This window comes from Bombus pascuorum, chromosome 4, assembly GCF_905332965.1.
Source record: "Bombus pascuorum chromosome 4, iyBomPasc1.1, whole genome shotgun sequence".
Classification (NCBI taxonomy): Eukaryota; Metazoa; Arthropoda; class Insecta; order Hymenoptera; family Apidae; genus Bombus; species Bombus pascuorum.
The window spans coordinates 6891745-6917773 of record NC_083491.1 but is presented as its reverse complement, the minus strand read 5'-3'; the positions used below and the strand labels follow the sequence as shown (position 1 = coordinate 6917773).

Sequence of the window (26029 nt, the reverse complement as noted above, 5' to 3'; positions counted from 1 at the left end):
CAACTTTCTTCATTCATTCAATGTCTTGTTTAGGATTTCTTCGTGACACTCCATGAAATGGAATTTTGTTTCACGAAATGGAATTTTTATTTGAACTTGATTTATGATTTTGGAATTTTTGGGCGGGTCCAGGTGATTTTAGTAAAGTAAGTTTGTAAAGTAGCAGAATTTTTATCGACTGTTTTGTCCTGCCGGAAAATAAATTGCTTGAAAACCTAGCTATTGTGGTCTTAATTTCATTAACTACAAGCATTGTTGCTAGAAGACAGCGCAGGAAAACTCTATACATAAAGAAGTATAAAGAGCGACGACGCTATAAACATTATTCTTTAAAATTCATATTGTTATTCATGATTATTTAGACAACCTTATTTCAGCAAATAAACTCATGGAAGTGAGTTACAGATTTGTCGAGAAATCAAACGCTGATTACATATTTATGAACGCCAACTATATTTCCAGACACTGAAATTGAAGGATCCACAAAGATGAAGTGGATCAGTTTGACTTCTGAGTGGCTTAAATATACGCAACATTTCGGACGATTTTCTTCTACAACGATCCACCATTACACTTTATTTTTGTAATATTTATCTTCAAAATTTCAAGGTAACAATTCAAACATCCATCCAAGCATTTTTGTTTCACAAAACTACCTATCTTCGTCAACCATCGACAAATCCATCGAATAAGGGAACGAAGAAGGGAAGAATTACTAAAAAGTGATGGAAGCTGCTCCAGAGCTTTGTGTTTTTTCCATCGAACGCTTCAGACCCTTGCTCTGCTCGTAGCTCGCGTCGCTCGAGAAACATTTACCCCGAGTCTGTTTGGACGGTCGACGAGACACGAGGTCTCAAGCCTTGAAGAAGAACGCTTGACACGAATACGGGAAATGAGATGGAAATATGATTTGTAGCTGTCGCCTTGCGGGGCTTATTAGAAGCGAACAGAGAGAAACGTTCGACCGACATCCTCTTCAATTACGTCGTTTCAACTCGGCAAAGAGAAATCACATTAATGTTCGGCAAACAACTGGTCCGCGGACGCGAGTCTTCTAGTCGAATAGTTTGCCAGCCTTTGATATGCTAATTTCCTCGAGATTCTTCTGTCCTGGCCGAAGAGCCAATGTCTTTTTCCTTCGTTGCTGTGTTTTCTTTCTGTTGCTAAGTCTGTCCTTGTTTAAATCTGATTATAGATGGACTTATACTACTTGGACGATGATTGAATCAGTTCGAGTACTTGGTTGACCGAAGAGACGATTTCCGTGAGGTTTCTAAGGTCAGATTTTGCTTGTGTTGCTTGTTTGATTGTGACTTCAAGCGCGCGTTACGTAGAAATCATGGAAGTTTTTACAATGCTCGACTTATACTACTTGAACGATGATTGGGTTACTCGTACTACTTAATTGTAATGTAAACTACTTGGAAAAAATCGTAAACTACCGAAATAATGTTTCTGTGACTGCTTTGAAATCTGATTTATTTTCGTTCTCCGTATAATCGTGATTGGAAGTATGTACTAATTAAAAATTGCCGAAATTATCATAATGCTTGACTTGTACCACTTGGGTGATAATCGACTACTTGGTTGAATGGAGTGATATTTCCGCGACTTCGTTGAAATTAAATTTATCTGCATTCTTCGTACAATCGCGGTTTCAAGTGTGTACTACTTCGATATTACAGATGTGATCATAATGCTTGACTTATACTACTTGGATGGTAATTGGGTTACTTGTATTATTTCATTCAATATAGAGCGACAGTTTCTGCGACTCTTTAGCGTAGATTTATTTTGTCTGTTTCTGAAAATCTGTTTGTGAAAATCTCCACAGTAATATGACAATTAAAAATGTGTAACATAATTTGTATTTTTGGAAGGGAAGACATCAATTGTTTTAACTAAAATCTAATTAGTCTGCGATATAATATTCTTTGTTACTCGTGTTTATTTCTCACCAGTCTGACGATTCGTTCATTCCATCACTGTTGACTTCTTCATTTTTGTCATTAAAATATTTTTCCAGTGTCTCAGAAATCCGATTTAGAATAACAAACACATTTTTCCTATCATAAAGTTTCATAACGATTTAAACGAATTACCAGTCTGTCCAAGAAAAATCGTGAAAAGTATCTCGACACGAAATATACAAGTACGAATTTCATAATTTATATCAGTACAAGTTTTCATTGTACTTATGTGTGTAATAAAACTTTTCGTTGGTGCGCCAGTACGACGAAGTTATAGTAAGGTTACGTGTTTGATAAATCTTCCATTTCGACTACTTGTACGTCGCACGAAGTCGTGGTTATGCCACTTGCGTTATTAAATTTTCACTTACGCTTCTTGCATGGACGAAGTCGTGGTTGCTCTACTTGCATCATTAAACCGTCTCCTGCACTATTTGTCTGACAAAAGTCATAGATGCGTCACTAAAAGAAAATCATTGTGTCTCTTTTATTAATAAATATTCCTGGAGAGAAAGAGAGAGAGAGAGAGCAAAAATACGTTCTACTGCTTGTGATACGAAAATCGTGATTGTACTACATAGACTGTTAAACTTTCAGTTAGACTTTTTGTACCGCTGAAGTTGTGGTACTGTCGGCTGTACTACTTGTCTGACAAGTGTTACAAACATACCACTGCAAATATGTCATTACCGCGTTTCTCTTATTAATTAGAACATTTTTCTAAAAAAAATTCTTAAGCATTTACAATAAGCATTTCATTCGTCATATTTTGTATTAGAAATTTTCAGTTTTATTATTTTTGCGACGATCGTGATTGTACTACTATTTCGTACGGTTATACTACTCGTCGGAGGAGCAATATAAATTCTGCAATTTTGTGTATGTACTACATCCACGAATCAACGATTTTAAAGCGTTATCGAAAAGCTTGGAAATGAAAAAGATACTCGTTAACCATCTGCACCTGCTTAATTGATATCAACAAAAAGCATTAACGTGATTACAAAAAAGCAACGCCAATTTCACCGTTTGCAGAGAATCTTCTATTTTTACCATTTATACCTTCCATTTCCCCTTCAATCTTTTTCCTCCTCCGAGCTTTTCCTATTTCTTTCTACACATTAATCATTCTACCTTTACTATAGAGTGTTCACCTGCTTGTTAAGATTAAGATAATTACTTGTCTGTCTTTTGCTACCCCCTTTTAAACAAATAATTAAATTTCATAATTTATCCAGTCCATATGAACGTAATAAATATCGTTTTCGATTGGTATACTGAAATAACCGATTGTTCAGTCAAGATATATATATTATAATAGCCTGTCATTCAGTTTCTACGAACCTGACTAAAACCTAACCAACCTACAGTAAAGGCAACGAGTTAAACAGCAAAGACAACTTATCAATTCAAGCCAAAAGAAGAAATAAAATATCAGAATAAAAGGCCAGATAAAATAATAAAAAATATATAATAATATAATAAAATAATATATAATAATAAAAAAAATAGAAAGTTAAATAAAAGCTAAGAGGGCTACTCAATAACATTGAGTAGCCCTCAATTGAGCTCGCTAATGAAATTGACTGCCTTCGAAATACCGAACAGCGAAAGCTGCTCGTACCATCACCCTCCATATTCACTACACATACCTATACTTGATCCCATGGAACACCGTGATACGCTTTCCAAGTAGAGGATAAACTGGCACTCGAAACTTTTTCCCTCGATCCAGAGGTAATCATTGCTCGTGTTTCTCGACGACTCGTCAGGCGGACGCGATAACAGCGACGAAACGGCGAGATCAGAGCGTGAGCATCGAGTCTAGGGGTAGGTAGGCCTGTCTTTAGAACATCGAGGCAGCGCGTGCCACGGTTGCAGTGGCAAGAGACGTTAGAGGGAGATAAGAGAAGAAAGAGAAAATACAGAAAGGCCGAGAAAGAGGGAGAGACAATGGAATAGAAGGGAGAATGCCAGGGAGGCTTTTTCCGCGAGCTTCAAGTGGGCTGCAGTTAAAAATCCGCAGCAAATTAGCAGGGCGAGGAGGGAAAGCTGGCTATTGTTAATTTTACCAGAGGCTGTAGGAAGTCGGTAACCGGTCGGACGATAAAGGGACAAAGGACGCGGAGGGCTGCGGAGGGATGCGTTTCGCGGTGAATGGAGGGTTGAACGAAAATCGACCGGCGAAAGGAACCGTGTAAACCGAGGAAAAATTAGGGAGCGTCGGATGGTGGGAAAGCGAAGAACAAATAGATGCTCGAGAGATCGCTACGGGGTTGAATGAATGGATGGGAACGACAAACGGGGTGAGATGAATAGGGAGAATAGTGAAAATGGCAAAATCTGTCTCTATCGTTGATGTTTCCTTTGTATCTTTTTGGAAAACTTTGTTCTCGTTATCGGTTAAGGAAATGCGGATACTCAATGCGATTTACTTATATTTTCGAGGTGTTTTAGGGTTGTTGGAAAAAATTGAAAAAGGATTTACATCGAGTTTTGGAGTTTTTAGTGATTTTAGAAGTTGTTGAGTGGTGTTTGGTTCATTTTGTTTTTGTCCAGTATAATAAGAAGAATAAGATAGTTTTAATGTTAGTTAGTTTTGTTTTATTTAACAGTTGTAAGATGTTTAGAGTAATAGAGGAAATAAGGTGATCTTTGATTTTTGATCTTTCTGTATATAAATTTCTATATACAAATATATGGAAATAATGTAACATGATACGTAACGTTATTTCTGTGACGTTTTTATAATTAGAAAAATAAGATATTTCGTTAAAAATCCTACGCGGATTCACATTCTACTCAAACGATGGAGTATTACGTATCTGTTGCAACATCTGTTTATTGCTAACGAATCTTGCACGGTTTTTATTATCGAGATTAAACAACACGACGCTCGAGCTTCGTGGTTCGTTTGCCGTGCAACCGCAAACTGCCGGCGCAAACACATTGACCGCTATAGTGTTTATCCGTGTGCTCGGAGTTTAGTTAAGTCCAGCTGACTTAAATGTGCGACAAATACGAATGACAAACGTACGCACAGCGAATATTCGACGAAAAATTCGAAAGGACGATTCTTCGAAATTTTTAGTAATTTTTATCTCCTCTAGTAATTACTTTGAAAAATGTCTGTTGTTTTATTTATTTTACTTATATAACAAATTATTGTAAAAGGAGGATTATTAACTATTTAATAGAGAATATATCTCTTCTATGTCCGAAAAAATTTTTGAATCTATAGAAATTTGTTAAAGAATCCGGAGAAATTTTTTAAATTTTACCAAAAGTTCGTGATGTACAATAAAAATTCGTTTCTTCAAATACCAGGGGAAATTCTATGAAAATAACAAAATGATTATGAATTTAAGAAGAATGATTCTTTCTTTGACTACAGTGAAGTTTCTTAATTCCAGAGAAAACTCTCGAAAGCGTAACAACAAAGAATTCTTTAAAGCCCCAGCAAGGAACATCCTTCTTTTTTTCACAATCCAGCTTTCTAAGTTTATTAGAGAACCTCTTTACTTTCTTAAATCCGCATAAAAATCCATCACAGAGTCCAGACAAAATCATGGAAATTTTAAGAAAAGGAGAATTCTTAAACATCCAGAGAGATCCAAAGATTCTTTTTGCAAAGTCTAACACGATTCTCTAAGCTCGGAGCAAAGTTCGTTAAAGAGCGGAGAAGAAATTCTCGAAAGTCGAGCACAGAAGAATTCTTAAAGATTCATTCTCTAAGCTGAAGAGAGTTCTTTTTCTTTCTTAAATGTCTCGACATGCAAGATACAGAATGGTCCAAAACTGAGGTCATGTTTTTAAATGTGCTTCTAAAACGAACGAACAGACACGAAGCAAAATTCTACATTTTATTACACGTTTACATTTCTCTAGGTTTTCATATACTAAATTTTACAAAAGTTAAAATGATTGAAAATAAAAGTTAGAGAAGTCAGAGGTAACAGAAGTTGAAATAAAAATATCCTTTTAATTAATTGTTTCCAGAATTAAAAGTTAGAAGTTATTTTCAGACATAGGTATCTTACTATATTTTTACAATATTCTTGTTACATCACATTTTAATTAGCGCAATTAATACAGAATCGATAATCGCAATTTTAACTTTTCTTTCGCGTCAAATTATTCGAATTCAGTTACAAAGAAGATTCGACTTCCTCTTATTCTCCGGAACGAAAAATCATATGAAGATCATCGTTCATATATGTGTCATTAAAAATATCGGGAAAACCATGACTGGCTAATTAATAATTCCTTAAGATGAAATAAAGTAGAAAAATGAAAATAAAATGTTATTACCTTGGAAAAAGACCACGTACATAATTCTAAACAGATTTGAATCATAATTTAAAATTGAATAAAATAATCGTTCTAATTTGGTGCTGAAAATGTTTCGTAGCCCCATCCTTTCACCTTCTCAAAGATAACAGAACACAAATTTTTATCTAACATTCGAGAATTTGTTCATCTATTCGTAATAGCGTCAAAGGAGCTCGATTTACAGAACGATAATAACACAAATAATCATAAACTTCTTAATACGTGAGTTTTGGAAGAACGTGCAACGTCGAAAACTCGTACGAAATCTCTTTATATGCTTCACGGTGTCTAGAATCGATGATGAGACCGGATGGTATTATCGAAGTCTTCGCTGCAACGTGACTCGCTATTCTACCATGTGTGTCTCCAGATTTACGTGAGTCGAGTTTCGGATAGATTCGGTATCATTTCGCCAATTTCCACTGAACAGACACGAAAACTTTGTCCCTGTGTCTACACACAGTTACAAGATTGTTTGGGGTATTGTTAAATCAGTAAAATGGTTTCCTTCAAGCCAAATATTGTTGCTGATAACTGAATGAATCTAGCGAGATTGTGATTCGACGTGTTAGTTTACTATGATTGGTTGCACAGTGTGAATTTGAAATATTATTTGATAGAAAGATAAAAGAAAAAAAGGGGGAGAATTTGTAAGAGGAAAAGGAATTACAATAAATTGTGGTAAAGAGGAACGAAGAACTTGGGCGAAAGAAAGATCATAAATCGATACAGGAAATACGAAATTACACAAATTACTATGAATCAGTAGGTACTAATTTTTTATTCTCTTGTATATACTTATAGTAAACTATGCAAGCAATTGATGCGATTATAAATGAAAAAAGAACGAATTTGCGATAGGATAAATAGAAATACAACAGATATGAGACAATTTGAACGGAAGAATGAATAAAATTGCTGCAACTATAAATGATGAAAGACAAAAATGGAATTGTAATAAAAGAAATGGGAAGCATAGGAAATGCGAAGCGATTTCAATAAAAGAAGAAGGAGTCGTGGTAGATCGTGACAAAATAAGAACAGAAACAAGGAATTGGAAAACATTGGATGTACGAAGAATTTAGATAAAGGGAAGAAGAATTGCGATAAACCGAGGTAAAATAAAAAACAATACAGAAAATGTGCAATAATTCTGATTGGATTTTGCCGTCAGCTTTTAAGAATACGAATATCTTGGGAAATATTTGAAATAATTTAAACCAAATGTTGTGTACAAATGTTGTGCATTGTCCACTTTCAATTTTCTCAAAAGCTTTCCTTTCTCTTCCCTCATTTCGTATTCTCAACTTTTAAATGCAGCAATAATTCTTCATTAACTATTCCACGTATACATACTTCGTAAGAGTTCATCTTTGCTCACTCTTATTCCCTCTTTCTCCATTCTTCTATCTTTCTTCTCCTTTTTTTTTTTTAGTTTAAATATTTCTTTCACTTGACATAATAATATTTACAAAAGATTTGAAGTAAACTCAGACGGAATTGTGTGTTCACATGATCTTTCTCAATTACATCAAACACTGTCCTTTCACAAGTGTAACTTTATAGACCACGAGCTCATCATTCCCATATCAATCATTCTGAGCCAAACATTTTTCACTCGCTCCACAGGATCCTATATCTGCACAATCGTGATCGGAATTCGGGTTTGCGTGTTTGCAGAAATAAGTGATTAGCATCGACTGTGAAGGATTTAAAATAATTAAAAAATGGCGATCAGAATCTACGCATCTTTGCATGTTTCTTCAGCATTAATTATAGTAGAGTTTGAAATAATTGCGACTGCAATTTGTATTGTATTTGTGCTTTTAAAAGCGAGTATTAAAAATCTTTGTGAAAAGTTTGAGATGATCTGGTAGAATTGCGAACAGAATAAATGTAAAGGTTCTTTGTTAATAGGGAAATTTGACAACATTTTTATTCCAATTTTTCATTTCTTCTTTCGCAATTTTAATATTTCTTTTCCCATTTTTCACAATATAAGAATCGAAGAACATCTTTTGATAGTTTAATTACCTTTTTCTGCTACCTCTATCCAAAAGTAATTGCGTTCGTTTTATATTACTTTCGGATATATTTTATAATATTCCATTGACACAGCGAATGTTAAGAAGCGTTGCTACAGATTAGATTTGAAAAGGACGGTGCAGAAGCGAAGGAAATTATACTGAGAAACGGTTGCTCGTTTCGCATTCATACGTATTTTAAAATTCATGCATACCAAGCTAGGCGAAAAAAGAGAGCTTAATATTGACATAAATCCAAACGCAGTAACGAATATCAAATAGCTGTTATGCCGTGTAAAATATAAATACCAACCACTGGTTATATTTAAGTGAAAGATGCTATACGATAATCACGTTTACTTAAAAAATAAAACTATTCATATAGTCTGATAAACTAATAATATTCTATATATATAATTTTAATAATAATTATAATAATATTATATATATAATTTTTAGTGTGGCTAGGAACTAATAACACGACTGAAAGAAATCAGAAAAATGTCATCCAACTACTATGAAAGTTTAAAATCTAGAATGCTATAATAATAACGAGAACAATAGCGTAGAAAGTAGAACGATAGTATTATCCTGGTAAATGTAACGTAGAGGATAATAACCATAGAATATGTGTGCATGTGTCAGAATTGATCCAGTCTTCGTCGTTGCAGAGTTTAATATTTCCTTGAAAATCTATCTTTTCCACAAAAATTCAACCTTCTGCTCTCTTTCGTTTGTCTCGAATTTTGCGATATAATTTCAACTTCAAAACTCGAGCGAAAACATTCCACTGCTTTGATCGTAACGCCACGATTTGAAACACGAAAATAGTATCGTATTTTAATTAATTGAATTTAACATCGAGCTCGTTCAAAGTTAACGGTCTGCCTTCCAATTCCACGTTCTTTTCACCGTTACACAACCGTACGAAGAAATCGAAGAAGTGTAACAAACTTTGAGTTGCGAGCCAACGAATGGCCAGAGGCCAGTGGTTTATGTACTTTGCCTTGCAACTGTCTAACTTATTCGTGGCTTTCGACCGCTCGTTCTCCACGTTAAACTTTATTATTTATTTTCCCTACGATCTTTTCAAACAGCTGGCGCCATTGTCGCTGCCAATATGTCGCTATTTTCTCAGCGCAATATCTTCCCAGTGATAAAGAATTAACTTTTTGAAAGTGTCGTTGTTACATCGGAAGTTCTTGTACCGGTTATTCCTTTTGTTAAATGCCAATTCTTATTGGGCGGCGTGTACAGTTGGTCAAAAAATGGTCAAAAAGGATCTTCATTTTAGAAAACTTATGCTGTTGTTGATCACATAGTTTCAATCGTTCGATTAAAGCAACAAAGATCAATTCAAAATCGATGAAAATAAAGTAACTTTTCTAAACGTCCTGTAAATTTATAATCGATTAATGTTCATTTAATATCTTTAATGTAATAATGAACTTTATAAAAATAATCCTGGTTTTATTATCTGTATGATTTACTTAACTTCTGGTTATACTACTGGCATTGTAGAAATCACGATTGTACTAGGTAAACTTTTAATCCTACTACTTGTACGAGGATATTCAGTTTTGATGTACTTGCATGATCAAGCTTTGGCCGTGCTACCTGTCTGATAAAGCGCGTGGTTGTACCACTTGACAAGTTTTAACAGTGTTACTTCTCTGATGTATATTGCCGGATCATGTTATCTACATGTACCACTTGCTGCTATCTATCTTCAACACACTAAGACCTAGATTATCCAAATTAATCATCAGACACGCTATTCGAATAACTTTATATTTCGTTTAAGAGAAAATTTATTTTACATTATTTACACAATCTTAATATAAAATAGGAACAAAAGTTTGTTACTACAAATATAATGATTTACTTTGATAATTTTTTCTCGTTCACCAATTTTTTCATAGAGACGATCATCTCGAAATTTGTCATTAATCGTGGTTTCATTATATTTATTTTATCGTGTTTTACAACATTAAATTGCAATCGTACGAAGTTAGGAAATCAAAGTGACGTCACATTCAAAATTATCGGAACACGAATTTCCCTGCACCAGAAGAATATTTCAACGCGTGACTAAAAATTTGAAAAAAGGAAAATTAAATTTACCGATTATTATTAAAACTCGAAAAATCATCCGAATATTTTACACTTCCATCGTCAAATATTTATCGTATCATCTACGAAACTACTTTCCAATTTCTAGCATACCATTTCTAATCCTCTACTATGACTACCCAAAATTTAAAATTTAAAATTCGAAAATTATAAATCGAACCAAAGCAATAAAACTTAGCCAACCAAGAAACAGTTCGAATTTCCTGGTCGATGGTGTCGATAGCTCTGTCACGCCCAGCTAAACGAGCATATGCACGCGTGACTTTATAAATCGCTGCAAAGCAGAAGGCTTTGAAAGAATGAAGAGAGGCCGCGAGAGAAAGAGTTGGGGTCACATACGACCCTTCCATTGGGAATCGCGTGATCCCTTTGAGCGACGCTCGTGTAATTTCTGTTCCAGGGAAAAAGGTTCGTCGAAACGAGTATTCGACAACTAGATTTTCGATCTGCTTGCGATGTTAATGAAGGCACCAGCCGCTTGGCGAGAGCTTCGAATAAGGAGGTTGAAGATAAAAGCTGCGAAGCGATGGAAGGGGAAAGAAAGCAGCTTTCGTTGCTTTCGAATGGATCTTTCGTCTTCTGGCAGATTGTTTCTGCGATCGGAGATGCGGATGGAGGGTGTTTTGTCGAGGTTAAGATAATCACGCGAATGGTGGCGGTGTTTTACATGGAAATATAAATGATGTTCATGATGTCGTTGGTGTAATGATGGAGACAATGGCGAGGACATTTTTTGCCTATCGTTTATGTAGATGTACACGTAGATTTTTTACGTAAAGTGCATGCGTGCATCTACATGTTGATCAATTTTAAACAATTTTAACGATCGATTTTAAGCGATCTTAATGATCAATTTTAAATAAGTTTAATCTTGATTTTTTCTTCATACACAAACGTGATATAATTCATTTTGCAAGGGAAACGAGACATTAAAAATCAAGGAGCTTATAAATAAAGAAATGATCACGTCGAAGAGATTTTTAATTCGAATATCCGCTAACATGTCTTACCTGGTGAATAGTTTAACAATTCTACTTTTTCATTCCTAATTCTCATATTGTGATATTTTCATTTTATTTATGAAAGGCAGACTACAAAATATTTTAATACGTGACAATATCATAGAATATTTTCGTGAATACCTGCACAGGGAATAAAAATAAATTGGATGAGAATTAATTAAACAGATAAATCTAGAAAGGCGTAGGAGGGTCCGCATCGTGAAATAGAGTTTGTATCTAACGAAGATCCTGACGAACGTCCAGTGAAATTCGACGAGTCGTATTCACTAAGTGTGTGGATTAGTGAAATCCCGGGTGATCGCTGGAAAAATCCAGCGCAACTGGCAGCAAAGTGCTTGGTTACGTTCGACAGATGGTGAATTTCCTTTGACCAAGTAATTCGTACAAGAAAATCCGTGGAATTTTATTGGAAAAGTTAAGACAAGGGTTAATAGCTTCTTTCGATCCATTATTTCTTATCTGCCTTTTATTAGGCGATCAACTTTACTCAATTTTCAATTAAATCCTTTTTAACGATCTTAACTGCATATTAAAGCAAACAGTGTAGGATAATATCGAAAAACATTAAAATCTACAATTCAGTAACATTTCTTTCCTCTTTTCTCCACGTAAAATAAAATCCTCGATCATTTTATGATGGAATGTAGAGGTTGAAGAAATTTTATCTTTCATATAAATTCTGTAAAAATCTATAATCCATAAATTTTATACACTTTCTATCTACGAGTGACTTCATATTGTGGATACGAATTATACGCGTAAAAACAGGCATATTACATTCTATCGAAGAAAATTAAATTGATATTTCTTTAACAATTTAATTTAGCGAATAAAATCTCTCTCTCTCTCTCTCTCTCTCTGTTTTAAACGTCTCTCATAATTAATCATGCTTCGTATTTTCAATAATTTACTACATGTTCCTAATTTTCTAGGGTTTTAAATTTCCAACTTACGTAATTTGCGACCGTGTCCAAAAATCGAGTTCCAAGCATTTTGGTAAAGTTTAATTAAAACCTGTCAGTCAACCTGGTAATCCTTGTCCGATCACGCCAAACCTTTTACGCAACAACATTTAATATCGATCGTCGGAAATGTTACAAAGTTTCCAAACAATTCTTTACGTTATACCGTACATCTTAATATTCATAATCGGGTAATTTTATTTAATTATTTATGATCGGATTTTCTGTACTTGATATAAAACCAAGATGGCTAATATTTTATGCATTAACAATTCAGCGCATTATTGTAATATAGATTAAGAATTGTTATTCGAGAATTTTTATTTCATTATTCAGCAATCACTCTTCTATCCTCTGTAAAAAATCTACATTGTTAATATTTTATGCTTCTATGCTTTCGGTAACTCGATAGGTCAGTTTGCAAAATGAATTCCATCAATTATCTTTCATTTTAGTATCAGAATCTACTCGTGTAATTCAACCGAATATCATTAGTGAAAGCACACGAAATACAAGTGAAACGACAGAAGCACATCGCAATTTCAATAAATCCTTTTATCTAGCAACAACGATTCTTCAAATTAACAGAGAAGTCTGTATTAATCCTATTTATCAATCTATCTGTAACTGATCTACTAATTTCGAGATTAACGTGAAAGTCTACGTCTTACAATTCAAAACTTATCAATTCATTAACGTTATCGTTAATAAATTGTTATGCAAAAAGATTCAGATAACCTTGCGTATAATCCATATAGAGATAAACCAAGATAAATAGATAGGCGCCAACAAGGCAAATAAAAACAATAGGCGAAGCAGCGTATGAAATTGGATTACACGCGGATATTGGCGAGCTCGTCGAACAGTTGTTAGGTGGAAATGGCGAATGTTAAATCGCTACAAGAATAGCGGCAGGTATTAAGGTCGTTGTTCGTAGGAAAGCGTGTTTCACTTTTTGAGACGTCGTCCGTGAAAATGAGATTGCATTTCCGCGCAGTAAACGGCAATTGCCCACCAATGTTTCCACTTCTTTCCCCCGGAAAAAAGAGCCTATATAGAGAGAAAATTGTCCGGCTTTATGGTGACGTCGCGAGTCTTTTTCCCTCCTCCTACGTTCTTCTTACGCTTTCGCTTTTCACTTTTGTTTCCTGTCGTCTTGCCCTCCCTATGTTCTATGCTTCCTTGTTTCACCTTTATCGTCTTCCATCTTATCCTGTCTTTTATCTTTCTCGTTCTTATTTATTTCCCCCTCCCCGCTGTTTCATCGCTTTCTTCTCTCTGCTCGCTGATTTCTGTATAAAATACAACCGTCTATCTCATTACGAAAGTTAACACTTTGATTGCCACGCCGAAATCACATGTTTCGCTCAGAACGCCACGGGAGTATTTTTATTATTCAAAGCATATAATGGCAAAATAATAATAAATCGATGATGTAAGACAGCATTCTTCTCCAATGGACCGTTTATCTTATTGGTGGTCACAGGTGACCACCGTGACGCCTTGGTAACAGTTGATAGCGACGTATTATAACAAGGCTTCGTTTATTTCAACAAACCATTCGCATTCGTTATTTCGTCGTAAGCAAAACGTGCGGAATATATTTTTGAAACGTGTAGAAGATATTAGTAAACGGTATTTGCTCGTTCTATATATCATAGCAGGGTATGTTCACACTTGTAACTTCGAATATATGATTATAAAGCAGCATTTACGATTATATTCTAAGGTGTGTTTATAATAATATTCGTAGATTACACCTCAAATATATAGATGCAAACACAATGCACCGTTATATGCAAGATTTGTTCTCATTTTTTTTTTCTTATTGATGTTCTAATAAAAATGTTTAATCGTTCAATGGGACACTTTTTATTTCAAAGTATCTTCTATTTATCGGTTATGTTCAAAATACCCTAACTGTCAATTTTCATTCAATTTTTACAATTGTAGGTTTCTCACAGGAGAAACCATGGCATCCTATGAAAATGTGAACTGCCGTTAAATAAAACAGCGAAGAAAACAATGGATGCTATAAACGAAATATGAAAGTGTATTTACGTTACATGCTCGAATAATACGATATCGTTATCAGTAGATTGGATTAATATTGACTGCTCGAAAAGTTCGTTCGGATTTTTAAGGAATTTAACGAAACAATACATTTTGCTTCGTATCTCTGTATCGAGCACGTTGTTTTCAAGCATAGCACACTGAAGAACGTCATTGAAAGTATCTCTGAACGTGCTCGTTGATCTCGAATAATTATATTACACTCGTTAAATGCTGGTTGGAAAGTTCGTTCCGATTTTGAACTCCTTAGCCGACGTAAAAACTCATATTGAAAAGTTTCTCGCCGGAAATACCTGCGAGAGAGAGAGAGAAGTTTTGCAAGGATGGAATATTAAAGTTGCGTGAAAAATGGAAAAAGGTTGTGGAATAAAATGGCGCTTATATAATTCAATAAATGTATATCGAAACGAACTTTCCGAGCGACCGTTTGAATCTTTTCAATCACTTCGAAAAAACGTGCGAATTTAGTCTACGTGCTTAATCAACGTATTAAAGAGTCGCCTAAAAAACGCGAAATTTAATTACAGACATTTTACAATCACTTGTAGCGGCATATGAGTCAACGGAAGATTTGAATTGGGGAGACTCATATTATTGTAGTATCGTGGACGAAAGGCCTAAAAGATATCGGGTGAACCATAAACAATGTCGCGAGAGAGCCCAAGTGCCGACAGGCACATCAATGTGTCGTCGGTCCTTCAATTGAATAGTTTCGTAGAAAAGGCCTGCGTGACCCTAGCTACGAGTGGTTGCGGAACACGTGCGTAGTGGAGCTAAGAGAAAAGACAAAGGAATGCTAAGGGAGAAAGACGAATTAAGAGGCAGTGTCAGTGGAGAAGCCAGAGGGTGTGAATCGAGAAGTAGGAGAGTGCAAGTTGCGTTGTCGAGAGAGTGTGGTCCGCGTGAGAGAGAGAGCGTTGGATCCGCGGTAACGAGAGTTGTAAATTAACCATTTAGTTGTCTTAATTATAGCACGTTGTTGTATTTAGTTCACGTTAAACAACCATCGTTTCCTGTTTAATCAACATCTGTACGATCCATTCATTGTAAATAAATCATAATAGTTTACGATACTACATTATTGTGCCTTGGGATACCAACGTTGTTTTGGTTTGCTAAATTCGAAGGTAAACAAACTCCGGACAAAATAGTATCGCCGTTATTTGTAATCGTGACCCGGAGTTACATTTGAACTTCTTATAACAACTCCGGTCGATACAAATAGACGAACGTGCTCTTTAGGACAGTCAGTATAGCGAGTCATTGTAGCGAGTCACATACAGTGGAACTGTATCATCAACATCGGTATAGTTGAACATTGAGCGAGCAACGATTACTCTATCTCTGTACTTGTACTTAAAGTGGTTTTTATATAATCGATTATTACAATTTTATCACTCGTCTCTTTAATAAACCAATCAACACGTATAATAATCCACCTGACACTAATACAAGTTAGGGTAAGTAATAAATAAACAGATTCATTTTTGTATTCAGAAGGTATTGGGTCGTCCGAAAAGTTTCTTTCGTTTCGTAAGAACATAATGAATGCACAACATTTTCCGTTTTATATTATTTTATCGAATTACATTTTATTCTATCGAAATGAAGATCACAACGTTTGATTAATTAGGTTTCATGTTTGTATAAAAATGCATCGTTATAAAAAACGTGTTTGTACAAAAAAGACACTTTCCGAACAACCTAATATAAAAGGAAATATTTCCAAACATACGAAGAATCATTTCTTAACTCTCCATCTACTGGATCGTTTTCGATCAGCACTTTTAGATAATTTTTCATGTTTTCCATATTTTTCGCTCGGATTTAGCTTCGCTTGAAGAGACTAAGGTAACGCGCTAAATAAAATTTGTTGGATGATATTGAAGGACCCGGTATGCAAATGACGTCAGTGGAAGTAAGATTGCGGGTGAAAGGTTAACAATTTAAAAAATTGCTGATATTTCGTCCTTTGATTTGCAACTTGGTACATAACATAAACATAAATTAAAAGTAATAGCTAGTCCGTAGTAACATCTAATTACAGAATTTCTAGTAATACTCAAGAATTAGTAATATTAGGAGTAAACAGATAAATAAAAAGTAAATTTTCTGGTGTTTACTCGAAATATAAAGAAATCCTTAAACGTCGAAAAATGTTTCACGATAGATAAATAAAACATGCTGGATGTCTGGACTGTCCACTCGACCGTAAATCTAATCTACCTCCACACCAACGCTAAGTGGAAGAATATCAAGATTACAAACATTTACGCCGTAAATCCAGCTTTAACAAGTTGTCGACAAAACATTTTACATCAGAGATGTTAATCCGCAGGCAAAATGAATCGGAAAATTTGACGAATCGTACGAAGGCAACGTCGTTGGGTTTTTATTTTTTCTAATTTAATATCTTTCGTAATAAAACGTTGACTAGACGTTCAAAGCAACGTGGACGGAAATGCACCGCGAATGACGAATTAAATGCCTGGCCCGCTATTTTGTCAGGGCATTAAATCAGCTTTAGGGCGAAAAACAAATCGAACGGGGATGCGGTTGAATTTTATCGTCGCTGTCCACGACAGGAATTTTCGATAAAAATCTCTGGCTGTCCGCCGTGAATCTCATTCTTCTCTCGCTTCACCAAAAAACTGGTTCCTTATTCGATTTCTTTATTAAGTGGAAATATATATATGGCTGTGTAAGAAAGAGAACTTGGATGTGATTTTCAATTGATGTTAAACGCAATTCTCTGTCGGATATTATACGGCGAGATTGTGATTTGTAAGAAACGTTGGAAATAAATGAAAGCGTAATAAATTACATATAAATATTAATTTTTTGTTATTATTCTAATTATTAAGAATGGAAGATAATATTATGACTATTGATTTATTATTATTATTGTTATTAACAACGAAGAGAATGTATACGTACAATATTATAAATATTAATCTATTACCAAGTATTATTAAGGACAAGCATTAAATTAATGCGATATTTCATTTACAATTTTTTTAGTTAATTAAATGATTGGGGTTCGGTTTCTACATTTTTTTTTTCTTTTTTTTTTGAACATTGTATACACTTAATATTTGTCCACCAGCACTCACCTTCTTTCACGTAGATTCTACAATTTTGTGAAGTTTGAAGAAATTGAAGGATTTAAAGCAATATATTAAACTACCTTTTTTAAATCATAAAAATCCTGTATGTCGGATGCTTTAAAGCGTCTGTTATTCTAATTTTTCTTTCTCATTTCTTTTTTGTATTTTAATAAGCGAAAAAGTTACATTTTGAAATTTCGCAAATTTGAAAACTGAAATTTTCATTACACGCGGCTGCCCTGCTTTTAAAATTAATATCTATAATGAACGTGTTGACTCCCGGTACCTTGTATTTTAATAAAAGTTACTATTAGTATGCACTGATATATACGAGAGTATGGGTACTCAAACGATTTGCTTATAAGCTCAGTGCATTTACTCTGCAACTAGCAACTACGAAGTAACAAGTTGGATCAAATATACCGTCGACTTTTAACCGGCTCATTCGGCTAAAGTACGCAACATAGTCTTAACTCGTCTCGCTACGATGAGCTTCATTCTTGTACTTTTTCTTGCCAACCTGGGTTAATGCTACCCGTTCAAAGGAACGATATTGCAGTAACAGCAATGTACTGCTGACAACGCCACAGTTAACAGTTTTCTTAAATATACTGAAATATACAGCGATGACATACTTATCAAAACCGATGTAGACGATTAGTCATTGGCATTTTATAAATTTGTCGTTAATCTGTGTGCGGTCATTTCAGCACCAGTTCATTCAGTTTCTAAATATCTTCAATTAAAATAAGTTAATTAATCGATGTTCTGTTTCAAATATTCTAAATAATTTAACTGATTAAACTTGCGCTACAAATATGCTAAATAACACAAAGCATTCTTTTATCTCGGGAGCTATTGAAAAATTCAATTAACTTACAACTATTTGCGTAATTGCCAACAAAATGCAAACCAACTCGGAATCGACAAAAATACACGATACTGAGGATAGAAAAGAATTATCGAACAAAGAACTCACGAGAGAACTAAATCCGATTGACACATCAATCATCGATATTAAGTAAATCTCTCAAATCCACCGATCAACTGTGCTATAATAAAATCTATCGATAATACTAATACTATGCTTCAAATATATTAGCAATATTGATACCGCTGTTTACATTTTACTAACGCTGAGTAATTCTGTTTAAATGCTACCTGATACTAAATGGTTCCATTAAATCTCCATTCAATCAGCAGCTGTTTCGTCACAGGAACTAACGAAAAATCCAACTAAAATGAAATAATTTTAGTTTCGTAATTGGTGAAAAAAAAAAAGAAAAAATTCAAAGCGACTGAAAATGGACGAAAAACACGCGTTTCGAAATTACAGACCAGGGGGCAATCGATCTATTTCACTAGAGAGGTAAATCTGGTTGGTATATCAATCACAAATCACCGGTTGAAGAATTCCGGGTGCATTTCGAAAATCGATCGAATCATTCCCACGAAGAACGTGGAAACGGTTCGATTAATCGTTTGCGAGTTTTCAACAGAACCGACCAGCAAATGTAAACCCGTTACACGGAATTCTACTTCCGCATCGCAATATTACCTAACATAGGAACTTCATTTCGTTCTCGATTTTAATTATAATCTCTATTGCCGCGTGATTCGCGCGAATTAAAACTAATGTCGTTCAGCTGCAGCAAATTAAATTCATTTCTGTAGACGCTTTGTATTTTAATGAACTCGCCGAGTCTTCGTGGAAAACGTACGTTGTTTGGCAAAATGATTGTTCCACCACTCGTTTCCACGAATCTGAATATTCCGATGTACTTTTCCCTCGTAGGTTCCCTGTAGTATCTTGTTCTCTGAAGGATCGTTCCCGGTGGATGGAAATTTCTTGTTCGTGCCGTTCTTTTAATTTTCTTTAATGTCAAAAGTTATATGTACTCGCGCAGCTGTATCCCTTTAAATATCGTCTTTTATGTTTGCTACTGTATTTTCTTATGTCTCTACGTTTTTCTTGTAAATTTACGTCGAATGAAAGCTTTCATAAGAATCGTCGATTCTTTGTCTCTTGTCCTCGATTCAAATTTAGTTTGTATAAACATTTCACTTCTGTGAGCAAATTATATTTTATAAATCACACGGAAGCAGAATAAAAATATAACTCTAACAAATACATCGTTTCATCACATTCACATCAACTTGATTTATTGGTCCAAAGAAATCGTCTTTCAGTTGCTGTGAAACAATTTTCTATCGAGGTTCCACTTTTCTCGTTATATTCTTTAAACTATGGGTTTGTATAAAAATTCATAGTTTACTCATAGCGAAATAGAGGATGGCGGAAAAGTAGGACTTTTTAAAGAAAATCAGTATGATATTTTATACGTCGAGAAGCTAATACAAGAGCTTCAGAAAACTCATTTGCGAAATCTGTTTTTAATGCAACATTTTAGACATCGTAAAGTCAATTTATCGCGGTAAACAGATCGTTGTTCTTCGGATGAGACTGTGCGAAATTTTCAAACGAAATAAAGACTAACGCAAACAACTTAAGAAACTTCGTGGCAAAAATCTCGTTTTTACTTACATCGTACAATATTCAGGAAACATCGGGAATTCAATCCGTTAGAACGGAAAAGTTCCAAATTTTCCGCGAGAGAAATCATCAGAAAATCTCTCGCAATTTACCCAAACATTTTTTCACCCTTTTCGTACACACTATAACAGACGTTCCGCGACCACACTGCAATTTCGACTTAGTCGTTTGAACTGCGGACGTTTATTAAAAATTTCACGCGGTACATTTTTGATTTCGTACCACCGTTCCCATGCCTCTTTTGTGTGAATAGCCCTTTGTGCTCAGATTTATGATTTATTAATCGGTAGACGAACGAACAATCCGAGCACAATGGCTGGCAGAAGTAGTCGAACACTCGTAACAACATTTTCTGAATGTAAGCATTATGCGTGTTATACGAAACTGTTTAATATTTCATTAACACCATAACGAGACTCCACTATCATAAATGTATTTTTCAAATTTTATTTTTCAAAATTTATTCGAGGTGATTACCTCCTGGAATTCTCTTGTCAGTCTACGAAAGGAAATGTTAGGGTAACATGATCGAAAATTGATTAACTTGAAAGAGATTTTATCTTGAATTTCCTAGAATATCGTACGTAATGAATGTAAGTTATGCGAAACTTCTTAACATTTCATTAACACCATAACGAGACTCCACTATCATAATTGTATTTTTCAAATTTTATTTTTCAAAATTTATTCGAAGGTGATTACCTCCTGGAATCCTCTTGTCAGTCTACGAAAATTAATGTTAGGGTAACATGATCGAAAATTGATTAACTTGAAAGAGATTTTATATTCTTACGATATGAAATTAAAGTTAAAATATCTTTTAAACTAATCAGTTTTCGACCACTAATTACCTTAATGATTTGTTTTCGTAGAATGGCGAGAAGATTGTGAAGGATGTATACGAAAAGAAGGAAGGTTTCAAAAAATAGCGCAACTACAGCGTGCATTTTTACACTTACGAAAAATGGAAAGTTATTAAAAATAAATATTTAGTATAGTTCACTTCGAATTATTCATTTTTTCGTCATACTTACCGCTTACGAGAAAAAAAAACTGGCAACTAACAAAACTCCCTGTATAGAAGCTACGAAACATTCAGAGCGAATTATATGTTTCACAGAGATGAAAATGTATTTAAACAGTGGATTAACCATTATGCTAATAAGCCTCGATATTCGGTAAAACCACCTTTAACGCGTATTATATGCTTAAGGTAATTATTCACGCTGTATACTAATTTTCAATGAAATATATGTTCGCAGAGAATATCTCGCAACTTGTATACACATTGGCAAATCGATGTGAAATTTGGCCAGTAAAGATAACACTCGCGTCTAGTTAGAGTATCAATGAAATTTCCAAATATTTTCTACAACGCACACGATATTCACATAAAAGTTTTCTATGCTAACTGTTCCGATACTTTACCGAACTACTTCGTATATTTAATCGAGTTACGACACGAGAACGAATGCCAGACATAGTCGTTGTCGAGTGTTTCGTTGTGTAATTTCTAAATGGAAATATTAAATGGATCGCGTCGGTCGAGCGGATGGCGAATCGAGTGGCAACGTTCACGTCTCGTCGTCACGAAGGAACATCCATCGCGCCATTCTGGATTTCGCTGTTATTGTTCCCTCGATACATTTAATGAAACGCCAGCTACAATTCTGTTTGCGCACGTGTGTTTGTTCCTTCGGGTGAGTTGTGAAGATCGATTTAAAGAAACACGAGCCTGGGGATTTCCTTTGAAATTTTTGGTATTATTTGTACGGAGTTAGGTGATTTGTAGTGGTCGATTTAAAGAAACACGATCCTGGGAATTCTCTTTCAAATTCTCGGTACCATTTGTACAAAGTTAGATGATTTGTAGAGATCGATTTAAACAGACACGAGTCTGGAGGTTTTGTCTGACATTTTTCGATATCAATTGTGCGAAGTTACGTATTATATGCTCGAAATAATATTTGCGATATTCTATCTTTTAATTATAGCTTTCCCTTTGTTTCGTTTCACAGAGGATAAAAAGCAATGGAATTTAATACGTGATAGAAATTTGTTTGCAAATATTTATCGACAAGTAAAAGTAATTTGTACGTATGCAATGTATGGTATAAGTGGAACTTGGATCGTTTAGATAAATTAAAAAAGGGGCGAGTTGAGTGAAAAATAATCTTGCCAATTCTATTCGAAACTTTTAGCGTTACTAAGGAGAATGTTAAATGGATCGTAAGTATTTTCATTTCCTTTATGTAAATGTTCCTTTGTTTTCGTTGGGCACGGTGAAATGGGATGAGTGTAAAGGAAAATGATCGTGATTCTTCTTTGTAATTTTCCGGTACTATCCGCGTAAAATGAGATGGAATTGGTTGGAAGATTAATTTACTCTACTTAATGGAACGTGAGAATTTTTACTTCACTGTGCGTGTTACGTGTATCTGTGTGAAGCTTGTCTCCTTCAAATGAGGTTAAAGGAAGACTATGCTGCGAATATTCCTTGAAATATTTTAGCGCAATTTAAACAAATTATAAAAACATTTAGTTTAATGAATATTTTCAGTAACAATTTCCCAATCACGTTAATTATCGAATTCTCAAAATATTCAAAAACCAAAAAGAAATTCTTTCTATATTCTATATTTCGTCTACCTTTCATTCGATTTTTTTTTCTTTATTATTATTATTTAATTTGTACTCTACAATTTGTCCAGCTGGACATTTGATAAATTTGTCTAACTTAATTGCTATGTAACATGTGGATGGCTACCCCCAGCGAGATACCATCTTCGAGTTTGACTACTTTATTTCTTTAGTGAGGTCAGTGGGGTGTTTTCTTTTCAGTCTTCTTTCTTCTATGAGAGGTTCCATTCGATTGAAGCTATTTTCGTGAGAGACTACACACCGAAGGCAACAACTTTTCAATTTTTCGTTTTATGATTTTTATATGGCTGGAAGGACTGAAGTGGCAAATGAAATTTTTATAAGCTTTAAATTGGACATTAACGACGCGTTTACCGATAACTCGAGCAAATCAAGTTACTCGACCGCATTTCCGATTTGAGTTTAATGGCCCTACAAATCTGACGATGTATTATCCATCTGCATGGAACGATCTCCATTCGAGACCAGAGACAATAGATCGTTGAAAATTCATAATACCGAAACGATAATGGCGATTTTTTCCTTTTTAATATTCAATTCTACCATTTTATTCTGCAATGAAATTATGATACTGTATTGATATATAACACGTAATCTGTTACACGCTGCACATTTTCATACAGATTCACGTTGGACTATTTGTACGAATTTTAATATATTTGAATAGATTATGAATCGCGGATGTTTATGTATTTAATGTATGAATTAAGCTTACGAAAATACGTAGCAGAACATTAAAAAATATATAAAATATTTAGAATGAAGCGATGTGTATAATATCGAGGTCTTTATTTCGATTTCTTTCTTTAAAATGAAAATATGAATTTGCATAAAACTCTACGGCTTTCGTATTTATGAATATTTCGATCGATATGTAACGTTATTTTATTTTACCTTTCCATTAGAATCAGCCACGAAAAAGGTGAAAATTCCTCGTTGTGCCAGGAGGAATCTTGGAATAACGATAAAACGAAATTCAATGGATCATTCAACGCGATGTTAACGTGACGTTGTTAACATAAACGCGATACAGTAACTCGCAGAAATATCGAGCAACATACATAGAAAGATTTTATATACTGGTTAGTTAGTATCTATGTTAAAGGAGACATTTTCAAATTTCATTGGCACCATAACCATGACGGTATGATCGTGATAGTTGTATCCCGTTACGGTGCCAATGATATTTCAAAATGTTTCATACAACACACATGACATATTCGGAAAAATATGCTACAAAGGTGCTTGAATAATTTCGCGAGCAGCTGTATCACGCAATGACAGAAAAGAACGCAGGGAAAATCGCTCGCCGAGCAGTTTTCAATGCGTTGAAAAATAATCGAGACGCTGAAGTAGGGTGGAGAAGTTGTACGCGATGCTTAAAAGGCGTCAATTAACGCCCAGTAAAATGGAACTCGCTCCCTGTCGCTTCTTTTCCTTTTTTTTTCTTTCTCTCTCCCGTCTCTCTTTTCCTCTTTTCTCTTTTTAGGTGAATGAAAGAACGCGGTGTGTTGAATTCGAAAATATTACGTCCATAAAACTCGAAACACACCGTTTGGCGTACTAAATCGTTGGTAATTTCCCGCTTTAATGGGACCATGAAAATCTCGTGCATCTCCCGGAAATATCGACATATTCGTGAATCAATTAAAAACTATTTGGTAGAAACATGAATTGTTAATTGGTAAAGTGGACTTTTTTAGAAAAAAAAAATTAAAAAACATACAATGTTTGATCGTTTAATTTATACGTCAAGATATCGAATAAAAATGTGGAAATAAAGCAACAGTGGAAGCAATTAATTCTCCCAAATGTAACTTGCTGTGATCCAAACCTAAACTAAATGTGAGGTTTTAAAGTACATCTGAACATGTATTCTAAAATTCTATAAAAAAACAGTCCCCCTTCCCAAAATCAAGGAAAGCTTATTTTACCCAAAGAACGTTAAACAACAATTTCAATAGCCATACAAAATTTGAAATACTAAATTCAATAAGCCTTAAGCTTCCCGAAAATACCAGAAGCTAACGATCGATTTCGCTTGAATCAAAACTATCCTAAACTTTTATACTACATTTCCACACCAAGCATATGTCCTTAAAAATCACGGAAAGGCCTTCGCTCGCTCAAAGAATATCAAAAAGCGATAGCGGTAGCCATAGAAAACTAAAAACAAATTTTTCACCCGAGCCTTTATGTTCCATTAATTACAGACTTTAATCAAATTGAAAAGCAGCGGATAGGAGTAACGTGTATCGAGCGTGGATTTCGTTCGAATAATTTTTCAATAGCGAGCTCTGAGTTTGTTCAAACGGACCATAGGGAGGAGAGGGAGGTGGGGGGCGGAGAGCTCCAGAAGAGAATGCAAATGACACTGACGTACGCGATATTGTGCAAATCGCAGAGAAGACGAAATCGCCGACAACGTGGAACGTATATCCTCGTTGTTATTTGAGCGACGAGCGTGAAATTTCGCTTTTGAATGTATGTTGTTATAGAACTTGACGGCTGTGTATCCGTTCCACTCCTCCTCGACCGTTTAGATCATAAATATCGCTTCCGGGCAACGGTATTTTGTGATTTATAAGAATCCTGTCGAACGCAGTAAAAGAAAGGAACAGAGGAAGGAAATTATTTTCCTTGAGATTTCTTCTCTCGCGGTTCCTTTTTCTGCCGATCGGAGATTGGATTCCAAGTTGAAATTTGACAATTGAGAAAATAGCGGTTTCTGAAATTCTGTGTAAAAGCTGGGTTGGTATAGAATAATTTTTCTTTCTTTTTTTTGGACGAGTCGGAGATTAAATTTTAGACTGAATTTTGAAGGTATGATTAACTGATTAAGGAAACTAGCGATTTACGAAATTTAAATTACGCGAAGGAGCTGAGTTGAAATTTGTCTGTTTCTGTGAGGACGAGGGATTGAATTTCAGGTTGGGTTTTTACGATTTAAAAAATATCGGATTAAAGTCTAAATCGTGTAAGGAAGCTGAGTTTGGTGAAAAATTATTTTTTCGGCAGATTGAAGATTGAATTTCAGGTTGGATTTTACGATTTAAAAAATATCGGTGTGAAGTTTAAATCGTGTAAGGAAGCTGAGTTGGTGGAAAATTATTTTTCTGCGAGATTGAAGATTATATTTCAGGTTGAATTTTTACAATTTCAAAAATTCGAAAAATTTCAAAAATTGAAAT

The 26029-nt window shown here is 34.6% G+C and overlaps 2 protein-coding genes across 2 annotated transcripts in view; one reads left to right on the top strand and one right to left on the bottom strand.

Moving 5' to 3' along the window:
• The window catches only part of LOC132905770 (breast cancer type 1 susceptibility protein homolog), a 41716-nt gene extending 27816 nt beyond the window's left edge, over window positions 1–13900 (top strand). The window contains exon 7 of the mRNA XM_060957391.1: window positions 10860–13900. Within this exon, the coding sequence (XP_060813374.1) occupies window positions 10860–10921 (62 nt within the window). The 3' untranslated portion in view covers window positions 10922–13900. The remainder of the gene's footprint in view (window positions 1–10859) is intronic.
• LOC132905790 (uncharacterized) overlaps window positions 1–26029 on the bottom strand; it is a 94408-nt gene that overhangs the window by 41357 nt on the left and 27022 nt on the right. The gene's annotated exons all lie outside the window — the stretch shown is intronic.